Below are 25708 nucleotides of genomic sequence, written 5' to 3' on the forward strand. Positions count from 1 at the left end.
AGCATTATTAGAGCCCTGTAGACATGACAAAACACGACTATAGTCACATTTATACTCTTTTTATTTACAACATATTGCGCAACTGCAGGGTCTTGAGACACATGCTAACTCGCAAACTAGAGAGCTAGCGACCTAAACGGTAGCCTCCAAGTTATTTCCTTTAAACTTAAAAAGCCAAAAACTTACCACTTCCACACGGATAGGGAGGATAACTATTAACAGTTTTTTAACCTTTAACATGAACATTAATCAAACGTAATAATTTTTTCTGGGTACATGATACCATACAGCATCCATGTCAAACTTGCGCGGGCCGCACTAACATTAAACTTTCATATCAAGGCGGGGGCCTCAAACTAGTGTCCTGCGGGCCACATGTGGCCCGCGGGCCGCATGTTTGAGACCCTTGCAGTACACCATCAAAGCTAAACCACAATGGCAAAAACAGTGGTACTTCCACATTTATTTTCTATACCGCTTATCCTCTTTAGTGTCCGGTAAATTGGAGCCCATCCAAGCTGCCTGGGTGAGAGGCGGGGAACACCCGGGACTGGTGGCCAGCCAATCACAGGGCCCATATAGACAAACAACCATTCAGACCTATGGACAATTGAGGGCAGTGGTTCTCAACTAGTCGGTCGGGACCCATTAATGGGTTAGTACCTACTAATCACAAATGACTTACATTAAAATATGTAATTACAACCAATGTTCAACTTTTACAGTAAAATTGAGCAATATTTTTGTAATTTTCCTCTTTGGTATAAATTCTGTGGTAGCAACACATCACATAAATCAACTACTACTGCAACATGGTAAATAAACAATAACTATGACATGCAACTTAAAACTGTTATTTCCAAATGCTGGTAGTCCAGCAGCAACAATATGAACTATGACCAATAAAACACGGGATATCAAGAGTATGTTAACTCCTTCTTGTTTACTTCTCTGGCATACTTCGCTTGCAACATATTTTATAATCAAGCAAAAAATGCGGCAAAATGTTGTGAGAAACAGTACCACAAGCTACCCAGCATACCTTGCAGTAGGCAAGTTACTTTGTGCGTCTCGTGTGATGATGTGTTGTGCTGTTTTGATCACTTTTCACTAAATCACTAAAGATTGAATCTGACCATTTTTGCAACTCAAGGCGTGCCAAAATAGCACTGCAAGTCATGTTGCTGTTTACAGATTAAGATGCTTTGCAGGTCTGATGTGGCCCGCGGCCTGCAGTTTGCCCGTGCTATATAATATATGTATAATTGAAAAATAACATACTATTTTAATAAAATACAGGCAGGCCCTAGTTTATATTAGCATTTGTTTTGTCAGTGTCAATTTTCAGTGTCTCTTTTTTCCTTGTCTGCATCCTTCCCATCAATATTCAACCCAAACTGTAACCCTTCTGTAAACAAACAGTTTATCCTTCCCCGCAGCGTGCTAGTTCATTCACCATTTTGTTTTTAAACTCAGTACTTGATGACGTGCAAGCATGCACTTGCATACATGGCAAATTGAAAGGATAATCATTCAGTTTGTCTTCTCCCATGTCCTATATTAAGGATTCCCTGCTTTTTTTTGAAGCTGCATTGTAAAAGTGTGTAGTTCCTCCCTCTTTCACATTGTGGGGTGTCTGTCTGCTGATAGCAACCCCCCTCAGCCACCCAGAGATAAACTGCCTGTAGATGCAGCCAAGTGACAGGCTCACAGACACGGCAGAAGGCTCTGCAGTGTGTGAGATACTGAAATTAGTACATGCATTGTCATTGCGTCCATTTCAGTTTGTTTGCCACATGTAATATACAAGATGTCCTGCAGGTGGCGTGCATTGTAGTTGTCCGACAATAGTGGGGCCTCCATGTGCAAGATGATGATGTGCTCTTTGTGAACATGACAGCATAGCTAGAAGTAATATTTTTTTTCTTGCATTGCAGCAGATTTAATACCTTATTTTTCATTTCATTGCTGACACCAAAGGGGTCAGGACAAAAACGCCACTCCCCTCAGAATCCTGCACTCATCATTTTAAACAAGTCGTTGTTGACCCGGCGCCAGCGGCACAAAACAGGACAAGTAATTTAATTTGCTGCTGCTGCTGACCTTGAAGCAGGGTATGTAGGCTACCAGAATCCCAATGGGGTAGCAGGATTGTCTCACACAATCTCCTCCAAGCATCTCAAGGAATACTTTTTGTCCTTTAGTATGTCCGACAGAGATAATATGATGATGTTACCAATAATTAAATTAGATTTCTGTTACTGACAGATGTAAACTACATTCTAATCATCACACGATGATTATAAAATATCTCATAACTCTATTTGAGGTTTTAGTGACTGATACTTGTCCTTTTGCTGTCCTTTCTCATAAGATTACACCGAATTGATTATTTGCTCTTTTTTTGTTTTGTTTTTTTGTGAATGAATACAGCAAAATGTTTCATTTACTGTAGGAAGTAAAACTAGCTAGTTCATGTTGCAGGTTTTAAAAATGTTTTCAAGCTGTGATTCTGCAAAATAAAAAAAAAAATTCTGTGCAGGTTATTGTGTGTAGCTGCTCTACAGAAGACCACAACTCAATACAAAGGGTCAAAAAATGAGCATAAAAGGTCCCCTTTAATTTGATATCGATTTTATACTTGCCAAATGCATTGAATTTTTGCTTTTATAAGTTGAGCTCTGGGCAGCAAGGCGGTCGAGTGGTTAGCACGCAGACCTCACAGCTAGGAGACAAGGGTTCAATTCCACCCTCGGCCATCTCTGTGTGGAGTTTGCATGTTCTCCCTGTGCATGTGTGGGTTTTCTCCGGGTACTCCGGTTTCCTCCCACATTCCAAAAACATGCTAGGTTAATTGCCGACTCCAAATTGTCCATAGGTATGAATGTGAGTTTGAATGGTTGTTTGTCTATATGTGCCCTGTGATTGGCTTGCGACCAGTCCAGGGTGTACCCCGCCTCTCGCCCGAAGACAACTGGGATAGGCTCCAGCACCCCCTGCAACCCTTGTGAGGAAAAAGCGGTAGAAAATGAATGAATGAAACTAATCCACGGTAGCACTGCTAAGCTATTGTTTGTTCCACCAAAAACATTTTCTATTTGTACATCCTTTTGTTTTGAGGTGTCTCTCTATTACTGATCTCAACCACACAATGCAATGAAAAATAGGACTTGGGTAAATGTTTGAAATGTTTGCTTTGGTAGGATAGATACCAAGGATGGGTCATGGGAATTAAGTCACTTAGTCCAGAAAGAATACGAAAGACAAATTGTCTATTGTAAATCATGCAACCATTCAATGACAAAATGACTTTAACAATGGTTGGCTACATCCTGGTGATGTTGTGTTACTTTGTTTATGTCTTTAATTGCCGGCACCTTGCTCATCACCCATCACCTGAGAGTTTGGAAGTGGCAGAACAAATATACCAGTGTCCTATCTCAGCCAAGTGATGTGGGCTGCTTGTAATTACGGTCATAACTTCTTACCCCATGGAAGTGACATTTTTAATCACCCCGGTGAAAACATCGTGTGTCAGAATTCGATATTGGTCATAAAATCTAAATATAGGGCCCCGGAGGCAGCGCTGTGGAACACACACATACACACAGGGTAATAATAAAAAAGATTCTCAATGCTGACAAGGGAGCCTCTGCTTTTCGGATTACGACAAAAGTACTTACTAAACGTCTACAGCCATGTTTTGCTATTTAAAGACTTACAGAGTTGGACTGACTTTAACCGTGTCCTATTTGTCGTCATCATTCCGCATGGGGTCCAATAGGTTTTCCAGCTTGTCTGTAATAACATAGTCCTGTCCCCACAATGACTCAGTAATCATAGACTTGACTCTCTTTTGGTCTCATCTACTCTGTCTTGTTAAAGTGCTCCATAAAACTAAATGTTTGCCTCTGTGTGCCTTCCTTCAAGCAGAAGAATCCAGTAGCGAACCACTGAAGAAAGCGTTTGTTGACTTTTTCGGCACAAACGTGTGTTCGGTTTGGCGAGCCGTCTGTTATTTATGGCTCAAGGTCTCTTGCGATTGGCTGAGGAGATATAATTATGTCTGGGGCTCGGCTTGGCTAGTTTTAGAATTACAATAAGTGCCATGTCGAGTTTGCTGGTTGCTAGGTTACTAAGTGGCCTGTTGACTACCTCACTGATGATGTATTCCCTCTCTCAAACCTGACAATCCCCTGATGAGTCACAGTAATGAACTTAACAGGATATTCTTTGTATGATTAGTACCTGGGAATATTCAGTTCATGTTCATGCCTAGGTAGGACAGCACGATTCGAACCCGAACGGCCCTTTGCGATTGATTCAACACATCATATTTACATATGGCGTCTATATCAGGGGTCTCAACCACGCGGCCCGCAGGCCAAATGTGGCCCGCAGGACACTAGTTTGAGGCCCCCACCTTGATATGAAAGTTTAATGTTAGTGCGGCCCGCGCAAGTTTGATATGGATGCTGTATGGTATCATGTACCCAGAAACCCGTTTGATTAATGTTCATGTTAAAGGTTAAATAACTGTTAATAGTTATCCTCCCTATCCGTGTGGAAGTGGTAAGTTTTTGGCTATTTAAGTTTAAAGGAAATAACTTGAAGGCTACCGTTTAGGTCGCTAGCTCTCTAGTTTGCGAGTTAGCATGTGTCTCAAGACCCTGCAGTTGCGCAATATGTTGTCAATAAAAAGAGTATAAATGTGACTATAGTCGTGTTTTGTCATGTCTACAGGGCTCTAATAATGCTTTGTTCATTTTAATCTGAAAAAAATAATTTGTCTACCCACCAACTATATGTGGTTTCTTAAGTTTTGATTATTTGCCGTTTTATTATTATTATTATTATTATATTTATTCATTTATTACTGATTGATTGGTTTTCTTTATTCTTGATTTATTTTTCATCTTATTTTGTGTAGAAAAATAAAAAGTAAGATATTTGAGAACAGTGGAATGTTTTATCAGAGCTTTTATTGTAGAAAATTGGAACCAAAGCAAAGTTTTAAAATTTTTTTTGTTTTTAATAAATGCGTTTTTTTTTTAAAACCTGATACAGCCCACCCTCACTCAGACCCGAGCTCCAGTGGCCCCCAAGTAAATTGAGTTTGAGACCCCTGGTCTATATGGCTTTAGCAATGTTTAAAAAAACATTTAGAAGATTGTAAAGGTTTTCTGTCTATGCCAATATTCCATTTAATAAGAATAATTGAGTTTGGAGCCATGCTGGAACAGAAAGCTGCCTTCCCCAAACTGTTCCCACAAACATGAAAGTGTCAGTTGCCCAAATCTAGTGTCGCCAAAAATAACTTCAATTCAAAAGTTTCTGACTATGGCTTTTTCTATTATGGCTAAACCCCACCACGGATCTCGACCATAACTACTCATCCGTTTGCTAACGTCTGGCATGAGGAAGTAATTTTTACAATTTACAATTGTAAATTTACAAATGTGGCCCGCAGGACACTATTTTGAGGCCCCCCGCCCCGCCTTGATATGAAAGTTTAATGTTAGTGCGGCCCGCTCAAGTTTGATATGGATGCTGTATGGTATCATGTACCCAGAAAAAATTATTACGTTTGATTAATGTTCATGTTAAAGGTTAAATAACTGTTAATAGTTATCCTCCTTATCTGTGTGGAAGTGGTAAATTTTTGGCTTTTTAAGTTTAAAGGAAATAACTTGGAGGCTACCGTTTAGGTCGCTACCTCCCTATTGTTTGCGAGTTAGCGTGTGTCACAAGACCCTGCAGTTGCGCAATATGTTGTAAATAATAGACTGAGAGTGAGAACATGCAAACTCCACACAGAGATGGCCGAGCGTGGATTTGAACCCTTGTCTCCTAGCTGTGAGGTCTGCGCGCTAACCACTCGACCGCCATGCCACCCAGAGGTCAACTTATAAAAGCAATAATTCAATGCATTTGGCAAGTATAAAATCGATATCAAATTAAAGGGGACCTTTTATGCTAATTTTTTGACCCTTTGTATTGAGTTGTGGTCTTCTGTAGAGCAGCTACACACAATAACCTGCACAGAATTTTTTTTTGATTTTGCAGAATCACAGCTTGAAAACATTTGTAAAACCTGCAACATGAACTATTTAGTTTTACTTCCTACAGTGAGACAGTCAACTAAATTCGGGGTGAGCTGAAGACATCCCATAACATGCTCCAGAACTTAGCACTGTAATTATTCACCACTCCAACAACAACACTATTTCCTGTTTACATTCCAGCGCTCACTGACCAATTGCAGAAGAGAGTGGCTCGCTGTGATGCATTGAGGTGCGCTTGGAATTTTAAATGTGTGAAAAGGACCCAGGCCGGGGGTGGGGGCTTTAAAAGCACAACTTGTGGTTTTATTTATTTATTAATGTAAGCATTTTCAAGCATCAAAATGGCATGAAATAAACACACAGACTTGATTGCCAGCGCAGCAGGTGTTTATTGCAGGTTTGAATTTAATCTCATAAAAGGCACAATAATCCCTAACAAAAGTCCGTACTTAAAAAACAGGCTACCGTTGTGGCTGTAACGCAAGTCAACTCGGAACTCACATCACTTCCACTTTTATGTCTCTTCTTATTTACTCTTATATCTCCTATATTGGGTAATATGAGTGTAAAGGTGACTGTAGGGGTGTTATTTAATGTCTAGAAGGCTCTAATAATGTTAAAAACCATTAAGTAGGTTGTAAACAGGTTTTCTATTCTCCAACTCTGAAAATATTTCATTCATAAAAGAAGGATTTATACTTTGTGGAAATGTATTTACCACGGTAAAACTAAGTATAGTTGATGGCTAAATACAACAACCTTATTTGGCTGAATGATTTCGTTGATTTTGCAATATTATAGGTTGTAAGAAGGCATAGTAGTGCCATAATTTATGTTACTGTTTTTCACTTCACTGACTTAGTGCCAGTAATTACATCATTCAATGATGATAAGCTTTTCAGAACTGCTAGTCAAGGAGTTGACCTCCACTCAAAGATATTACATTGAAGTTCCATCAATAACATGAATAAGCATTTCCTGTTGAGTGGAATTTAATTGAATTATTTCTCCTTCAAAAGGCTGAAGTTCTTACTATAATCTGGGGTGTTTTGTTTTTTTTGCCCACATCATCTTATTATAACACGCTGCTAGAGAGGCACTTTGGATGGATTTATGGGATTATAAATTTGAGTTGGTCTTTGCTGAGATTATAACACGGATTTACTGTTCAATTATGACAATATACTTCTCTCAAGAGGTGAAGAGGAAAATGGGGTTTTGATGATATCTTACCTTACCTGCAGTATGTTACCTACCTAGACAGTTTTTATGTTTTAAGCGCTAGTGTCTGAGGAGGTGCATTAAAAATCGGGTAAAAATGAAACAAAATAAAACCCCTAACCTTACTTTAGAACAGGGGTCTCAAACTCAATTTACCTGGGGGCCACCGGAGCTAGGTTCTGGGTGAAGCCGGGCCGCATGAGGTTTTCAAAAAAAACAAAAACAAAACGCATTTATTAAAAACTGGAAAAAAAAACAATAAAAAAACTATCTTCAATGCTTTTGCTTCTGCTATACCCTACACTTTTTCAGTACTTTGGTTACGGTTTTCCACACCAAAATATCTGATAAAACATTCCACTGTTCTCAAATAACTTAATTTTTATTTTTCTATACAAAAAATAAGATAAAAAAATAAATAAACAAATTAAGAATAAAGACAATAAATCAATCAATCAGTAATAAATAAGTAAAATAATAATAAAATAGCAAATAAGAAAAACGTTGGTAGAGAAATTATTTTTTTCAGATTCAAATGTACAGTATTAACAGTTATTTAACCTTTAACATGAACATTAATGAAACTTAATAATTTGACCCAATTAGCAAGTTAGCATCGTACTCAGTTCCATCTGGGAGCAGCGTGGTAACTTTAACAACATGTTTGATGAGATGCTTTATCTTGACGTGTATTTTCCCTTTTATTCCAAATCATTTCCTGCATTTATTTGTACCCAGCGTCATAAGCCTTTCGCTTCATTGCTAATCCAAAGCAAAACAGGGTAGGGTAACAGGGTAGGGTAACAGTATGGGCGGGGGAAAAGCATGTTAATTGTGTCCGGTGTGCACACAGCTTTAAGCTGTCATTTCAACATTAAACTTTGGTATCAAGGTGGGGGCCTCAAACTCGCGGCCCGCGGGCCAAAAGCGGCAAGACGCGAGACCCCTGCTTTAGAATGAGTCTAGTTATGTTTGCAAAGCCTGCAGCATCTAGTTTCACTTGCACACCAGCTGTTAAAGATCATATAGTGTGGGGGCCTGTTTGAGTGGGTTACGCACACTAAGTATAGACTATGATTATTATCATGTCTTATTATTGGGATTTGTGACTGGACAATGCTTGTCTTTTACAATGCTCTGCTTGAATGACTTTATTTGCAAACAAAGGCTAAACTGTAGGCAATTTCTTATTGAAGTTACACAAGAGTTGAAGAGTTATTAAAATTGTGACTGTTACCTCTCCCCATCTCACCCGTCTGCTTTATATTGGAATGCAGGAGTGCCAGTTGCAGATTGCAGTGTCCAGGGATCCCTAAAAAGGGAAGGAGTCGCACTCTTGATTCTTGGCAGCTCAAGGAGTAGTGAAGACTAAATTAGGCATGGTCTCATTGACTTCCAATTCCCAAAGTCCCAGCATCCCTGCAGCCCAGCAGAGGAGGGGAGGTCGGGCGGTGCTCTCAACCTCTGATGTTTTGCCTCTGGTAAGTGAGATGAGATGATGAGGCGAGAGAAACCTTGAGATGAGAGCTCTAGATAATGTTGAGAGTAGAAAGGGAACTAAATCAGTCAGTTTGGCGTTCTGCATTTAGCATCAATAAAACCTCTCCATAATCAATGCTACTACCTTGTGGCTCTTTAAAGTACTTTCCCGGCTCTGCTATAATAGCACTTAATAGCATTTTCCTCGCAGCTTCTTTTGAAAGCCATGACTTTGAATTAAATGTGGTTTGAAACAAATAAAACAACACCTCTGACCGTGTCCAGTGCATTTCCATATTCTCAGGACATTCAATTGATTGCAGCTGGACTGTTCTGTGAGAAGACATTTTTCCTGTCATCCGAGAATGCTTCATTAATTTTTGCTCAAAGATGAGCTGGGACACACACCAGACCATTAGAGGATACATAGATTGGAACTTGCGCCAAGCTCTCAGACTCGAGCTGCCCTATCTAGTCTGACTGTGTCCCACATAGTCTTTAAGCATCAACCGAAGAAGGCTGGTCTGAGACAACCTGAACAGTCCAGTTGTTATCGATTGAACGCGCTGAGAATACAATGACCTGGATGAATGTGAATATTCTAAGGTTCATTTGCATTTGCTTTACATTTCTACCTCAATTTGAATCACGGTTGCAGGCATTTCTGCATTCACAATATTCTTCCCTGAATATCAGTTGTTGTTTTTCTCCCACTTCAAAAATGTCACTTGAAAACAAACAAACCGTCTTCATTTAATTATATTTTTCTTAATAAAAAAAGCTGAAATTTACTAATAATTTACGTTATTAGATTTCTTGAACTTAGCTCATGATTTGAGTTGAAGGTTTCTTATGACTGAAAATAAATATAATAAATATAGCGTCTTTCTAGACACCCAAACACGTCTACACTGAGAAATGTGTATGTAATTTATTGTATTATTTGATGATAGAGTTTTTTTTCTTCCTATCAGCATCGACACATAAAAAATGATATTAATATTTGTATTTATTTTTCTCTAGTCATTTTTTGTCTGCTACATTTCTCCGGTGAGTCAACCCAATCCAATGTCAAAATAGTCATATCTTTCAGGACACATTGGGTATCTATCAGGACTTTAAAAAAAAACTGCCACATTTATTACTGTATTCATATTTTCCATTCATCCATTTTCTATACGGCTTATCCTCACGAGGGTCACGGGCATGCTGGAGCCTATCCCAGTTGTCCTCAGTTGAGAGGTGGGTTCCACCCTGGACTGGTGGCCAGCCAATCACAGGGCACATAAAAACAAACAACCATTCACACTCACATTCATACCTATGGACAATTTGGAGTCGCTAATTAACCTAGCGTGTTTTTGGAATGTGGGAGGAAACCGAAGTAACCGGAGATAGTGCACGCATGCACGGGGAGAACATGCAAACTCCACACAGAGATACCAGAGGGTGGAATCGAACCCTTGTCTCCTAGCTGTGTGGCTCTAGCCTGTATTCATATTTTCTGTGACAAATTGACCTAAATTGTGTTTCGGCTTGAATAAGAGGATTGGTCACTGACAGCTGTTTGGTATTCACGTATATTTGTGTCCACACAAAGCAGTCTCAGGAGAGGTAGTCAACAAATTTCAGTCATGCTGTTGTCATATTCACTCATAGCTAACGGTAGCTAATTTCTATTTATTAGCTGACAACAGTAGTGCATGTATTACGTCCTGAAAGAGGGTGGGATGGAATGCGTGCAGTATATTCGAATTGTTGGCACCCCTCTAGTCACCCTCATTGCATATAGTCCCTTAATATTATTAATCATATAACAATGATAATTGTTATTACTATTATTCATCAATAATAATATATCAAAGAAACCTGGTAATATGTATAGTGCATTATGAAACACATCCGGATTAATGATTTGACTTTGAAACAATGATATATTCTACACATTGATGGAAACAGCAAATATTTGATGTGTTTTCTTTTGCTGCTGAATTGTTATTGTCCCCGTTCCCACTCCTTTTTTCTGCCATTTTGCTGTGCTGTCCACCGTGATTGACTGTGTCTCTACGTCTCGCCACAGACGGGTGCTGAGTGCTGCTAAGTGGGCCCCGAGTGTACGTGTGGGCTCCAGAGGCCTGCCTCCACATTCCTGCGATACTTCGAAAGACGCAGCAGTGCTTCGGGGCAGAACTAGGTCGAGGCCCCCAGACTGAGGATCGACTTCAGGGGGCGTGGGGGTGAGGGTGAGGGTGAGTTAAAAAACCTGGGGTGTTGTGCATGGCTCCATGAGGGTGTTGATATCACATCCTCTTTCTTTTTAGGTCTTTGAATAGAAACCACTTCCTGGTTTCCCTTTATCTTGCTCGGTGCAAACTGTTCTCATAGCTCGGCGGCTTCTTCTTTTCACAAACTCTGTGGCTGTAAGCAAACGTATTTGTGTGCACTATATCTACTAAAGTATCGGGACAACTTGATCCATGTGTTTGCAGCTACAACAGCTTGTACTTTTCTAGGAAGCCTTTTAGTGTATGTCTGCCTTGTTTATCCAGAGGAACATTTATGGATTTATGGAATTGGAAGTATAGTCTTGATAATATGACTAATTAAGATTCATTAATCGATTGATTAAGAGGTGTCTCAACACTTTTACACTTTTGTACACATTGTGTGCACTATAAACAAGCGCACAGAAAGTGGAGAAGAAAGAGGAAGTTGCAAAAAAAAAAAAGAGGGGGGACATCAAGAGGGAGGAGGCGTGGAAAATAACAAGGTGACCATATTTGGCGTCAGTAGATAATGCAAGCAGAGGATGCAAATGAGATAAAGGAGTGGTTGTCATGGAGACTTGATGTTGCGCAGTGATGGTTTGCTGTAAACCTGACCACACTTGCGGTATGGCCGTTGCTAAGCAGAAGGTGCTATTGTGAGCAAGAAAGAGGGGAGAGTGAGTGAAGTGGCGGAAGAGGGAAGCGAAAACGTTCATTTATGTCACGCCGCGTTGCGTCAGCGTGACCTTTTGCTTAAAGTGTCTCCGTTCATCCAGGTAGTGCCTGAGCGCTAGACACACTCACAGGTAAGCTCACTGTCAACACTGCTCGTTTTTGCTGATTCGTTTTTTAAATTCATCATTTTGAGTTGTCAATTTAACAAAGTCAAAGTATATCTGAAGCTTTTATTGCAAGGGGATTTTATTTGATATTTTTATTTTTTATTATTTGACATTGTATATCTGCAATATTGCCACTGAGAAATTGCTGGAAGCCAAAGTGTAAGGTCTCTTGGAAAGGGTGTTTCTGTTCGATTTCATTTTATCTGCAAGATAAGCTTCCAGCTTGAATGGGGGGTGGGGGGGGGGGGTGGTAGCAGGACACACATATACAGAGAGTCAAACACACACACACATGCTTTCTCTCTCTCCGGTGCCAGATGAGGACGAGACAGTGCTCTTATTTTCTGGCTGTGTATTTCAAAACCCGACAGCTTGCTTAAATTACACCTGCCTGCCTTCTTGGTGCGAAAAAAAGCCACAAATTATGAACTCACTCTCCGTGGTTGGTTTTCAGCAGCTGTATATTTACAACTCTTAAACTTATAACGAATGGGTGCTATATTTATGGCATGGTTGTGTGCATACCGTACACTGTGGTCCTAATAGAACATGTAACACAATCAGGAAATGACACGGCTGGCCGTTATGTGGATTTTTTTTATTCTGGTGGCACCAAAATAATTTCAAGTTAAATGGGTTAGTTTGATTGCTGCTCCCAGCTGTTGGCCTTTCCGCAGGCAGGCAGGCAGGCAGGCAGGCAGGCCGTGTGCTCCACCCCAGTCGTATAAGCTGTGATGGTCTGTAATGGAAGCCTAATGTGTATTTGCGGCTTAGTGATAGATGAGCAGTCAGTGGTTGGCACACCAAAGCTCGGGGACATTTCCTCAGGAGAGTGAGAGTTCACATTAGCCAGTCAGTGGCATTTACAAGCGGCTGGGAAATAGCAGAGCTCTGACATGATCAGGCAGTTTAAGGTGGAATTTTGGCAATCATTGACCGAGAGGAAGAAAGTGGAAAATGCATTAGTTAAAAACTTTGGAGATTATCTTAGGTTGATCATACTGATTAGTAGTTTCACTGCCAGGGCGTAAAAGGTTAATAGAAAATTCCAGCAGTTTATTATCTTACCTCATAAACATTTAGCATTTAAACTGTTGCCAATTAACAGCTTTGATGTATCCTGTTGGTGGAAATCCCCTTCAACTCCTTCACATTTACACACACACACACACACACACACACACACCACTTCCTGCTTTCAGTTGTTACTATGTTACTAGGCATGAACTGTTTGCTTTTTGATTAGTTTTTTCCTTTCTCTGTCTGAATTCAATGTAATTTTTCATTAACTAAAATATAACAGTAAATATATTTATTTTTTTCATTATTTAACGTATGATGGTAAATTATGATACACAGTATAATTTACAAAAAAGCTTTCTAATTTATCGACGGTGAATATATTCCATGTTATTTCATTTTTAATATACGGTATTTACTTATATTCATAATTATACAATATTAATAAAATTGTTATCATCTTATAAATATTGTATTATAAAAATATGTTATTGTGCTATTACATATTATACATATTATACATATTATACATATTATACATATTATAAAGCCAATATTATAACTTGCTATTGAATATTGTTTTGAAATAAAAAATATTTGAAATTATTCTTATTTTATTCTTATTTATTATTTCTTATTTATGTATTATTATTATTTTATTTATTATTTATAATATTTATAGTTATTATTATATTATTTTATATTTCTAATATATATTATATATTTAATAATAATTTTAATCATTTAATTATGATTAGCATATACTATTTTCTCAATATCTTATGCTAATATCATCATAATATGATTTTTATTATTACATACAGTCCACCAAGCATAAATCATATTTATTGGTTTGTGTCTAACATACTGTACATATTGTACTTCCATCAATATTTAGACATAATTGTGAGTGTGAATATATTTGGTGAAATATAGTATATAATTTAGTGGTTAGCACGCAGGACACACAGCTAGGAGACTCGAGTTCAATTCCACCCTCGGCCATCTCTGTGTGGAGTTTGCATGTTCTCCCCGTGCATGCGTGGGTTTTCTCCGGGTACTCCGGTTTCCTCCCACATTCCAAAAACATGCTAGGTTAATTGGCCACTCCAAATTGTCCATAGGTATGAATGTGGGTTTGTTTGTTTGTTATTACTGGATTCAAACAACATACCAAAAAAAACAGGTTCCTATTATTGTACATAGAAGTAGATTGAAGTAGATTGTCTCCCAGAATAAAACGTTTCCTAAGTAGCTAAATGAGCAAACCATCTGGCGTCTGCAAACTTGTCTCATGCTTTTTGAAATTGGATAAGCGGTAATTGTGACAGATATACAGTAAGTGCTCGTGGTTCTTGTGAAGTGAGAGTGAGTTGTGGATTTAGATTGTAGTCTGAATTGAGACAAAGGGACGGAGAGGAATTCGGATACCGTGTCTACTCCATAACGATTTGGAAATTGTTATGATGTTAAAAAAAGAAAGGCGGAGAGGAAGAGCAAAGCTGGCCTGTACTTGGCTTCTGTAACAGAGGGGAAATTCCACGTCGAGTGTCTTTAGTTTCACATATCTTTGGAGGCATTGTAATATGTCAACTCCATCAAGTTTACTTTGGCAAATCATGATTAGGAAAGGCCCACTGCAGCCGTGTATGCAAGTTTCATTCCAGCTGCCTCGAGGGTGCCAACATTCAAACGTATGCATGCATTATATCCCGCCTTGTTCCTGCTTTGAATATGTAAGCTACGTCGATGTAGCACACACATGTACAATAGTAATGTTTGTTATCAGCTGATAAAAGCGATGTGGCTCAGTGTAGTTACTAACTTTAGCTATATCGTAACAACAACTAAGACTTTGCTTACAAGGTTGGTAAGGTAATATTACAAGGGAGGTAAGCCTAACTCTGAAAATGCGAAAAATAGTATAATTATGTTAGCATGCTAACAATTAGCATGATTGCATGTCTGCTTTAAGGGGAACTGCACTTTTAAAAAAATTTTGCCCATCATTCATAATCCTTCTGTGAAACGTGAACACTTTATTTCCCCTTTTCTGTGCATTTTAACAAAAGAAGCTTAGTATGCTAAGTAAAATAGCTAACAATGCATTCCAATGGGAAGTACCTGTTTCGACAATGAAGCCCTCTAAAAAAGCCTCTAACAATTTCATTTCATTTTCATTTTCCACCGGGGGGTGCTGGAGCCTATCCCAGCTGTCTTCGGGCGAGCTCGGATACACCCTGGACTGGTCGCCAGCTAATCACAGGGCACATATAGACAAACAACCATTCACACTCACATTCATACCTATGCACAATTTGGAGTCGCCTATTAACCTAGCATGTTTTTGGAACACAGGGAGAACATGCACACAGAGATGGCAGAGGGTGGGATTTAACTCGGGGCTCCTAGCTGTGAGGTCTGCATGCTAACCACTCGACCGCTGTGCAGCCTCTAACAATGTTTTATCGGTTGATATACATGCTGTGATTATGCATATATACATACATAGTTGCTATGATGTTCATTGTTAGCTACCTTATATTAATTAACTTTGTCATGCTAGAATGCACAGAACAGAGAAATATGTGTTCATGTGTTACAAAAAAGTGCAGTTCAGCTTTAAGTTCATATTGATGAAAATCGCAAAAAAATTCCAATATGCTATGTTAGCTGTGCTAACACAAAGGAGTTAATAGTGTCTACCTATGAAAATCAATTAAAATGGTACTATACTAATGTTAGCATGCTAGCACTGCTAACACCTAGCATGATAGTGCAAAGTGTTTTGTATAAGTGTTTACTTATACTTACAGTATATACTGATGAAAATGGGTAAAAATGCTATTCTGTTAATGTTAGCATGCTAGCATTGCTAACATGAAAAAGTTCCATTTAATTCAATCTTCAGTGCAATCATGCTACACTCACGGTGGCCTCCCTGCAGCCGGGTTAGCGCCGTTAGCACTTCCATCTCATGCTCCCTATGACGACAGACAATAAACATGGTTGATTGAATGTACTCGAGCTCAAGTGTAGGCTATGTTGATGTAATTCAGACGTATAGGGTTGTAAGGGTTTAATGCCAAAGCAGAACATCAGTTAAAGAGGGGAGGGGGGTCTGGACAGAAGCCAGTTGTTTTTCCTTATTTTGGCATCAAGGTTTTTATTGGTGTGGGTTTATTATTTGCGGATATGGAACTCTGTCATTACAATTCAGTCATTTTTTTGTCAAAACATCTTTTAAAATTGTTCAAAGCGTTAAAACAGAGGTTTCAAACTTGCGGCCCGCGGGCCAAATGCGGCCCGTGAGACGCTAGTTTGCGGCCCCCACCTTGATACCAAAGTTTAATGTTGAAATGACAGCTTAAAGCTGTGTGCCCACCGGACACAATTAACATGATTTTGCCCCGCCCATACTGATACCCTACCCTGTTACCCCGCCCTGTTTTGCTTTGGATTAGCAATGAAGTTAAAGGCTTATGACGCTGGGTACAAATAAATGCAGGAAATGATTTGGAATAAAAGGGAAAATACACGTCAAGATAAAGCATCTCATCAAACATGTTGTTAAAGTTACCACGCTGCTCCCAGATGGAACTGAGTACGATGCTAACTTGCTAATTGGGTCAAATTATTAAGTTTCATTAATGTTCATGTTAAAGGTTAAATAACTGTTAATACTGTACATTTGAATCTGAAAAAAATAATTTCTCTACCAACTGTATGTGGTTTCTTACGTTTTTCTTATTTGCTGTTTTATTATTATTTTACTTATTTATTACTGATTGATTTATTGTCTTTATTCTTAATTTGTTTATTTTTTTTTTTTAATCTGATTTTGTGTATTGAAAAATAAAAATTAAGATATTTGAGAACAGTGGAATGTTTTATCAGATATTTTGGTGTGGAAAACCGGAACCAAAGTACTGAAAAAGGGTATAGCAGAAGCAAAAGCATTGAAGATAGTTTTTGTTATTGATTTTTTTCCAGTTTTTAATAAATGCGTTTTTTTTTTTTTTTTGAAAACCTGATGCGGCCCGGCTTGTTTGAGTTTGAGACCCCTGCTTTAAAATTATGATCTACTTTAAATTATAATATTGTGTATGCCAGGCCTGAAGTAACCCAACTGTCATTTGGAGCTCATTCATATTTTTTATATGTTAGCAATGTCAATTTTATATGGAGAACCAATTTAAATCGGGTTAGAGATCATACTCATTGTTTCTGTTGGTGACATGTTAACCCTTGGAATGTTCTAATTCCTTGTTTTGCTCAGGTTTGCCATATCCTTTCCTGTCGGGATTGTACAATATGTACCTCATTTCATTCAATGTCATTCCATGCTGCCTCACCTTCCTCTGCTTCTATTAGTCACCCCCTTTATCTTTTAACCGTGTTTTCTCAATTCTTCCTCCCTCTTCCTTATTTACTTCCTTAGCCTGACTGGATAGGCAAGGGCAATGTTGCTGTTTCTGAGATAGCACTTCCTGGTGTTGTTCTAAAGAGGGGGGTGTGGCCAGCCTGCAGCAAGGAATGGAAGGAAGGTGAGGGGACTGCAGGGTCCGCATGCCCGGTGCAGTCAGAACTCCCGCCTCTGCCTAATCGTCGTCCTCCTCCACAGCTGTTGCATACTGGGACTGGGGTGAAAATCATCCCGGCTCTCTTCCTCAGGCACAGTTAGTACTTGAAGAAGCAGGGGTGGGGAGACACGACGAGCGTACGCAGCCAGGGCTGCAACGTGCACACGCAGCCGCACAGACACACACTCCTCCCTCGCTCACCCTTCCTCCCTGTCTCTCTCACTGTGGTGTTGGGCTCAGCTCCTCCACTCATCCGCTGCTGATTCACCCGCTTGCCTCTCCTCTGCCAGTCGCTCTGCCGTGCTGTGCTCTGCCTGCCTGCCTGAGAATGGTCCAGCCGGTGCCTGGGGGTCTGCTGTCGCAGCCTGTCTGAACACACACACACAACACACAGGAGTCAGTGGACACGCGGAAGCACACACACATTAGCTGGAGAGCAATGTGAGAGGTAAGAGCTCGCTTCGTAACCCTCCTCCCCGCCTCCATGGTTTATCTCGATCTTTCCTCCTGTGGGTGCTGCAGTCTTGACTTTCCAAAGTGGGCGTCTTTGCATTGGAGCCTAGGCCACAATATGGTGATTGTTTAGGGTCTGGCTCTGTGTATCAAGTCTCTTGGCCAATGGGTTCATTTGTTGCAGTTATAGCCCTTGGCAAGGACACATAGTAAGTAACACTCTTGCCTCAAAGCACACAGTAACCATTTCCTGAGGCTAGTTCACTAAAAAGATTTTCCTATGTATGTACGGTGTCTCTATGCATGCGTGTGGAAGGCTGTTGTTGATCCAGGAGGCAGTGGAATCAATAGATCGCCCACTCAGCTTTCATTCCCTACATCTGACTCAACACTGTTTGGAGTTGTCCTGCAGAGCTTGCTTATGACGAGGAGGAATGGTTACATTCAATTCCCCTCTGCCTCCTCTCTCAGTTGCTGCGTCAGCCTAAAGGAGGGAAACATGGTTTTGCATTTGTGTGTACGTGTGTGGGTGAGTGTGTGTGTGTGTGTGTGCAAACTACCGCCCTGCTGCATGTAAATTATATGTGACATGTGAAACTGCTGCTACCTTATATGGTAGGCACAGTATTTCAGTACAGTAGAATCTTGCCAAACATTCCGGGGTCGCGGGAGGAGAGTGTGTGTGTGTGTGTGTGTGTGTGTATGAGAGGGTGATTTTCTGCCTGTGTGTGTGGGTGGGTGTGTGTGTCTGAGTGTTTGCATGTGTCTGGTAGAGGGGGAGTTACCGAGAGAGGGACAAAGTTGAGAAAAAGAAACCGGGGCAAGAAGGAAACCAAGCTAATAACTGGAGAGAATTTACTTTTTTGGAGTTTGAACTTGATTGAATGTAAGTAATTTTTTTTTCCTGTTTTCGTGTGTGGATGATATGATTATAAACAGACCCTAGTCCCTAGTAGGGACAATTACTTAATCACCCGAAGTCAAAAACAACCCAGATTACATCAGCATGTGAGTCTGCTAAAGTCGTGATAGGATCAGAGGATCCTGAGGAGCTTCCAAACTTTTTGTCCTTCTTTGTCTGCTGTGTTCATTACCCCCCCCCCCCCCCCCCCCACCCATCTCTCCTGGCTTTCTTTGGGTGGTGTGTCTGTGGTTGGGGCAATGATGTGGAATGTTGTTGTGACTTAGTGGGAGTCTGTAGGTAGCTCAGACAGTAGCCCACATACACAGTAGTACATATGTACATGCATGCATGCAGAAAGTACACACATTTTTTTAGTTGTGCCTGACAATCTTTAAGTGTGCTTAGCCCACCATCTAGTGCACAGGCAGGATTATATGCTTGACAGCATCTGCGTTGACAGGTTAAGCCTTTATTACGCCAGGGTTTCTCTCTGTGTTCCAACTGTGTTGTGGCCACTTTTCAACAATATGTCTCAGGTTTGGCCAAGCACCGGACCCGCGCTCTAATGAAATTCCATGCTGAGCTAAAACGAATTGCTTATGACATATCATCACACCGGTATTTGACTCATTGACCTTTCTCTTATATTTATGTATTTGCACTTTTTTCCAAGTGACGAATGATCAGGCCTGTGGACAGTAAACCTGAGTCACGCAGTTTCTAAAAAACTTTAGGAGTCATGTGTTGTAAGAGTAAGTAGCTTTTAGTCGATTAGTCGATTTTGTTTTGTCAAGATGTACATTCCCCCCCTTCTCCAGTCCTTCAAATAAAGCAGTGACTATGACATTTAATAACACACATCACCCTGGCAGCCTGTTGTTTTGCCCCCACACCAGGCCACTGGGTATGTCTGCGTCTGCTTTATTAGAAGGTTAAGCAAGCTCTCATCACACCTCACAAGCTTGGCTGTGCTCCCTGAAAAATGATTAACTCAATGAAAGTCATAGAGATAATGACAGCGCGTATATAGAACGTGAACACACCCCAATGAATTATGTATCTGGTTTTCTGATATAAAAAAATGAGACTGCAGTAAATCATTCATTTTGTATTATATTTCAGGTTATAGGTCACAAAAAATAGTTCTGAAATTATCATGACATTTTAACACTGCCATTTATCATTTTGTTTTCACAAAAATGACTTTGTATCACTGTCTTAATTTTGACACGATTAAATTTTAGTGTGTATGCCGGAATTTTTATTACATTTTCAGTTGTTTTGAACTTTTCTGTAATTTTTCACATGAATTTGAAGGACAAAACCGGTTGGTGCCATCACTGTTAATGGACACCATTTAACCGTAATCGTGGTTAAATGGCTCCAGACCCGACCTTCAATTTTCTTTATTCGAGCCAAATACAAATACTAACCAAATGCAGCCATATATTCACCTTTATACTCATATTACTCAATGCAGTAGACCTTTTATCACATAAATAAAACTTGTATGCGCCGCTTCCGGTGGTGCTTCCGGTACAGATCGAGTAACTAGTCTGTATTCAACCAAGAAACATTATGATAGGTAGTACTAGCAGATAATTAATGTTATCAGAATTCCAATACTGTATTGATCCCTTGAAATCATTCAACCATTTTGTAAATTATTATTTTTGTTGGTTTAATGGCAACTTGCAGAAGTTTTCCCTAGAAAAACAGTAATAAAGGACACTCAGTCAACAACATTTTTCACTGTTGTCTGTGGAAATCAGCCTGTGAACTGCTGACAATGTTTCAGCGTGTTGTCGACACGGACAACAAAAATGAGAGCCGATGAGCCTCTTATTAAGCCATAAGGTCAGCCATTATCGTTGATATCCGTTGACTTCACCACATCTTCAACGCGTGTACAAAGATGCAGTGTTGCTGCACACAATCAGATATTCACCACAGCTTAAGAATACACATCTTCATCAGGACACGGTTTGTGTGTTTGCGCTAAACAAGCGTTGTCATTGTGTGCAGAGGTTTTGCTTATAGAAGAATAAACAAGGATTGTTGAACAGGGACTCTAATGCCTTGACCTGTTAGTGACTTGAACCAATGACGATTTTGTTGACAATCCCAACTACGGTGAAGATATTCAGGATAGCGGTGTCTGTGTACTGTCCTATTACTCTTTCTTGTCTATGAACTATAGCAGTCAAGGCAATGGCGGAAAGAGTAGCAGCCCTTAATATCTTTCTATGTTTGTCCACGGAAACCTCAAGAGGCCATGTGGTAAACATGTATGTAAAGGTCAGAGGGGGCATTATTGACATGCTATATTCCGAGTATCTGCAGCGGTGCTATCATCATGGAGTCCTGCGGTGTTGTGTTTCTTTCCTTGACTTTGATGACCTGCCACCCTGCCTCCACTTCTATCAGTATGCTGAAACCCAGCAGCAGCAAACAAAAGGAAAACCTTCTGCTCTGCAGTCAAAAGCTGAAAATAGAAGCGCTTGGCTGGAAGCTATCATTTTGTTCATTTCTGTTGCCATAGCAGATGTTGCAGCAAAAACAAGTGTAATATTTGGATTTTGAACGTTCACCCGACGAGTAGTGCGTCGTCTTTTTTTTTTTTTCATCAGAAAGGTCTATCAAAACTGCGAACCGCACCCTTTCTCTTGTTTTCTCATCGCTGCTTGAGCAGTTAGTCATTCTGACAACTCCTGCGACGCACATTGCTTTGATTGCGTCTGCATTTGTGTCTGTTGAGACGTGCTCCTTTCAGCTCCATCCTTGGTCTGACCCTCTGGCAAGGATAGTCTGGCCTACCGGCGCTACTAAAGGGTACAGTTACTATGTGACTCATTAGCAAAGTAAAAGAAGGACATATTTGCTCCTTGTTTCAGAATGAGGAGCAGTTTGTGCTGTATATACTGGTGTCACATGACCATGATCTGATGTTCAAAACACTTCCTCTTGTCTCGGTCTAACCCGAGGAAGAATGTAATCGCCATCTCACTGATTCTCTTTTTTTTCTCTGTATTACCTTCTTCTACTAACATCTTCTACTAGTATGGTTGACTTTGCACTAGCTTTTACATACTTGGCCATGCAATCGGTGGGGATAGGTATGACTTTAGGTATAAGTTAAGTGAAAACAGCATGAATTAATCAACAAAAGTAAAGTAGATCTCTGAAGCCCATTTAAATGAATTAGCTAAAGGGTGTGGCCTTCTGGCAAGAGATCAAGAAATCAATAAGGGAAGGAGGTCCATGTTCAGACATGATGGCTCATATCGAGCGCTCATTATGAGGATTATTACACAGCGCTACATCTTGTCTTCCTCTCTCACACAGAAATGTGCCCGCCTGACTGAAATAGAAAAATTTGAAGCCGATTAAACAGCCAGACAGAACGCAAGGCTTGTCAGCTTTTCATGCATCGAGCCATCACCGTGTGGCGTATTTGACTGAAGAGAGCCCCATGGCGCAGCCTACGTTAATGTAAGAATTGATGGCTCCACTTCACCTCATTAGTTGCCGTCCAGCTGTGGCTAAAGTTGTATTTGTCCACGCTCACCAGGGGATTCATACAATGTTGTCATATTTTTTTTCCAACAAGCAGAACAGTTCTGTTGACTACGGCATAATTTTTATTTTTTTACACATTTTTCAATTTTTAGAAATGGCAAGTATCATGATGGTTGGAAGGGCGCAACATGTGGTGCAGTAGGGTGGCCAAAGGGTCCAGCTGTGGCTAAAGTTGTATTTGTCCACGCTCACCAGGGGATTCATACAATGTTGTCATATTTTTTTCCAACAAGTTCCAACAGTTTTGTTGACTATGGCATAATTTTTTTTTTTACACATTTTTCAATTTTTAGAAATGGCAAGTATCATGATGGTCGGAAGGGTGCAACATAGGGTGGCCAAAGGGTGCAGCCTATCACAATGCAGTTGGATGGGTCCATAGAAAGAGCATACTAAATCAAGGTGCTTTGTGAGCTACTGTGCTGACATACCGTCACATTCCTACAAGCTATCATGGCAGGTTAGTCTTTTCGCTCAAGAAGAACAAATTAATAAAACTTACAGCTCCCACGTCTTCAAGATGACTGACAGTTGGCAGAGCTCCAGGCTTTATTTTTCTGATGTGTAACGATACCTGCTTTTCTTTTTTTTTTTTTTTGCAAAACTGTTGTCTGTAAAGTGGTGGGTAGGCAGTATAATGTCCATGCGGAAGGGTTTTTTTTTCGTCCTTTGTGATGTTATTACAACCTGGAAGTTTAAAACTGACCTTTTGGGAGCCTCTTCTCTCAAAAGTGGAACAAAGAAATGAGGAATGTTTGGTGCTCATAAACAGGCTATAGGGACACATTTCTTTAAAATAATATTTTTAATTTTTATTTATTTAAATATGCGGTGTGACGTGTTATTAATAACTACCAATAATTGTAGCATTTACATTTTTTATACTTGTGGCTGGCGTCTGGTGTGTGTTGGGTGCAGTGCAGTGTTTGCATTAAGATAACGCTCGCAAATTCAAAGGTCATACATAACGGGCTGTGCTATGTTTGCTATCAGGATGTAATGCAATTTCAGAGCAGGCTGTAACTCCGCTCTCCCTTCTCGCTCTAAAACACGTTTAACCATGTTGCTGGGTCATCATGACCAAGGGGCTGCACTGGTGCAGCGCTTCTTATACTGCGTGTTGCAGTAATGCAGTGTTGTAACATTCACAGTTCCTAGCATTGCTGAAAGTGCACAGGCTGTTCTGGGAAAAAAAATATTTCTCTACATAGGGTGTGGTAATTTACCCTCCTACTTCTCCTCCTCCTTTGATAAGAGTCCTCTGGGAGTCCAACTATTCAAATTGCACCAGAAATAGACTCTGTATTTCATGATTGGGGTTCTAAATAAATGTAATGTATGGAGCATTATTTGGATCTGTTAATGACGCTTTGCCTTCATATGTTAGAATTCATTACAAAACCGGTGCGCTCCCTCTGGCTGCAGGCAGGTCAGTTTTTGCCTGGCTCCGCCTCCTCTCACCTGGCGCTTGGCCCAGAATGTTGCTGCAACTCTTCCTAGCGCCCATTGGCGCGCATTCTCGCACAGCTTCGCAAGGAGGGAAATGACTAACCTCTTTTTCCCTCATGCCCCAACTTCCCCTTTTCTGTCACTCTCTTCCCGTCTTTCATCTTCAGACATATTTGCAATGACTCTGCCACACTCCACTGTAAGTGTTACAGGATTTTTGATCTCATTTCACATTGCGTTGACTTGGTGGAAAGTTGTGAATGGCTCCTTTGTGCACTCCTGCATGTTGAGTGTGTGTCTGTGTGTGTTTGTGTGCGGTGTGGCGTGATGAGCGTGTGTGCACAGCATGTGTGTTTAGCACAGTGGGCGGGAGAAAGTTTTATTTGTCTAGCTGACAAACGATGCATTTCTGACATTTTTACGCATTCTTCATTTCAACTGTTGCATAGTTTAGTCGCACCGTGACTTGAAGGTCACAACCTGCTCGGAAAAAGTGAAAATACTATTTTTTTTCCCCTTTTTTTTTCTCCCCAGAGGAAGTGCCTTTGCTGATGTGTGCCGCAGCTTTGACCTGCTTCTACTGCTGAAGCTCCATCTTCTCCCTCCCTTGCCTCGCTCGCTTGCAAGGAAAAGGTGGCCGCACCCTCCTCAGACTGCGCTCAGACCCGTTCGTCCATCTGCCATCATCACCATCTACCCCACCCAATGAGCCCCGGCCTCAGCTAATTCTCACCTGACAGCCCAGCAGCCCAAATCCACCACAAGGCCCACGCAGAGCATCACACACCTTTGCCTTTTACCTTCGCCTTGGACCCTCTTAAGCCTCCACACAGTCCTCAGTGTCCTTAATCTCGCCCTCTAAAAAGCAGACTACACCCAGACTATCACCTTTGTTGCCTGCTTCACCGCATCGTAACCCGAGGGCTCTATCCTGAGCCACTTTGAAAGTTCTAGAAACGACGGATCAGTGAGCAATAAGAGTGAACATTCAGGCCAAAAGCAGCAACTTCTTCTTCTTGGGCTACTTCCTGGATATAATCCACTGACTCGGGAAGATGCCGCAATAACGTTCACAGCCTTACTTTGTCCTGCAACATTTCACCCTGGACACTGTCTCACTCAAACAAACAATAACACACAAGCGTAAGAGAAGTTGTGGATTAAAACAGAAGAGGCACTTAATCCAAATTGAGTTTGTTTTGCCAGTGTGTTGCCATGGCGATGAACATAGCACAGATCCGTGATACAAAGTGGCTGACACTCGAGGTATGCAGGGAGTTCCAAAGGGGCACGTGCTCCCGCTCGGACCAGGAGTGCAAGTTCGCTCATCCGGCTAAGAGCTGCCAAGTGGAAAATGGACGGGTCATCGCTTGCTTCGACTCACTCAAGGTAAGAACCGTAAGAGAAAACGCAGAGAAGAGGGACTGCGGGATGGCGGCAGGAAGTCAGAACAGGAAGTCAGCGGTCAGAGCTCAGACATGCGTGATAATGGCCGTTGATAAGATGCTGAGCGCATGCCGCGTGGCAGACATAAAGTCACAAACTAGAAATAGCAGTCGTTTTTACGGCTAGTGTCATTGCTACAGGACACCATCTGGTCCCAGCATGTGCTCTCTCTATGGTCCCGCCCTTTTCTGGTCAGGTGATGAGAACTGAGAACATGTGATTTCGGCCATTGTCTGAGAGGTGGGGGGAGATGAAGCTTGCAACATCACTGTGGTAGTGGAACACGTGGAGCATGATTACACTGTAAACACTGCTGCATGAATTTAGTGCATAAACACCAGGGTATCACATACAGTATCAGTCAAAACGTTTGCAGACACTTTCAAGTATGATGCAAAAG

General features: G+C 40.6%; 1 protein-coding gene across 17 annotated transcripts in view; it reads left to right on the forward strand.

Moving 5' to 3' along the window:
* The first annotated feature begins 8563 nt into the window (after positions 1-8563).
* Positions 8564-25708, forward strand: part of mbnl1 (muscleblind-like splicing regulator 1) — a 61736-nt gene continuing 44591 nt past the window's right edge. For 2 of the 17 annotated variants that reach the window (XM_058069072.1, XM_058069071.1), the window contains exons 1-2: positions 17497-17925; positions 24397-25251. In XM_058069072.1, the coding sequence (XP_057925055.1) occupies positions 25078-25251 (174 nt within the window). In that variant the 5' untranslated portion in view covers positions 17497-17925; positions 24397-25077. Of the gene's footprint in view, positions 8768-10845; positions 11015-11408; positions 11839-17493; positions 17926-18318; positions 18817-23553; positions 24062-24396; positions 25252-25708 lie in introns of those variants that run through there. The other 15 variants (XM_058069077.1, XM_058069076.1, XM_058069079.1 and 12 more) reach the window with 13 other exon arrangements.

Source organism: Doryrhamphus excisus, chromosome 3 (assembly GCF_030265055.1).
Source record: "Doryrhamphus excisus isolate RoL2022-K1 chromosome 3, RoL_Dexc_1.0, whole genome shotgun sequence".
Lineage (NCBI taxonomy): Eukaryota > Metazoa > Chordata > Actinopteri > Syngnathiformes > Syngnathidae > Doryrhamphus > Doryrhamphus excisus.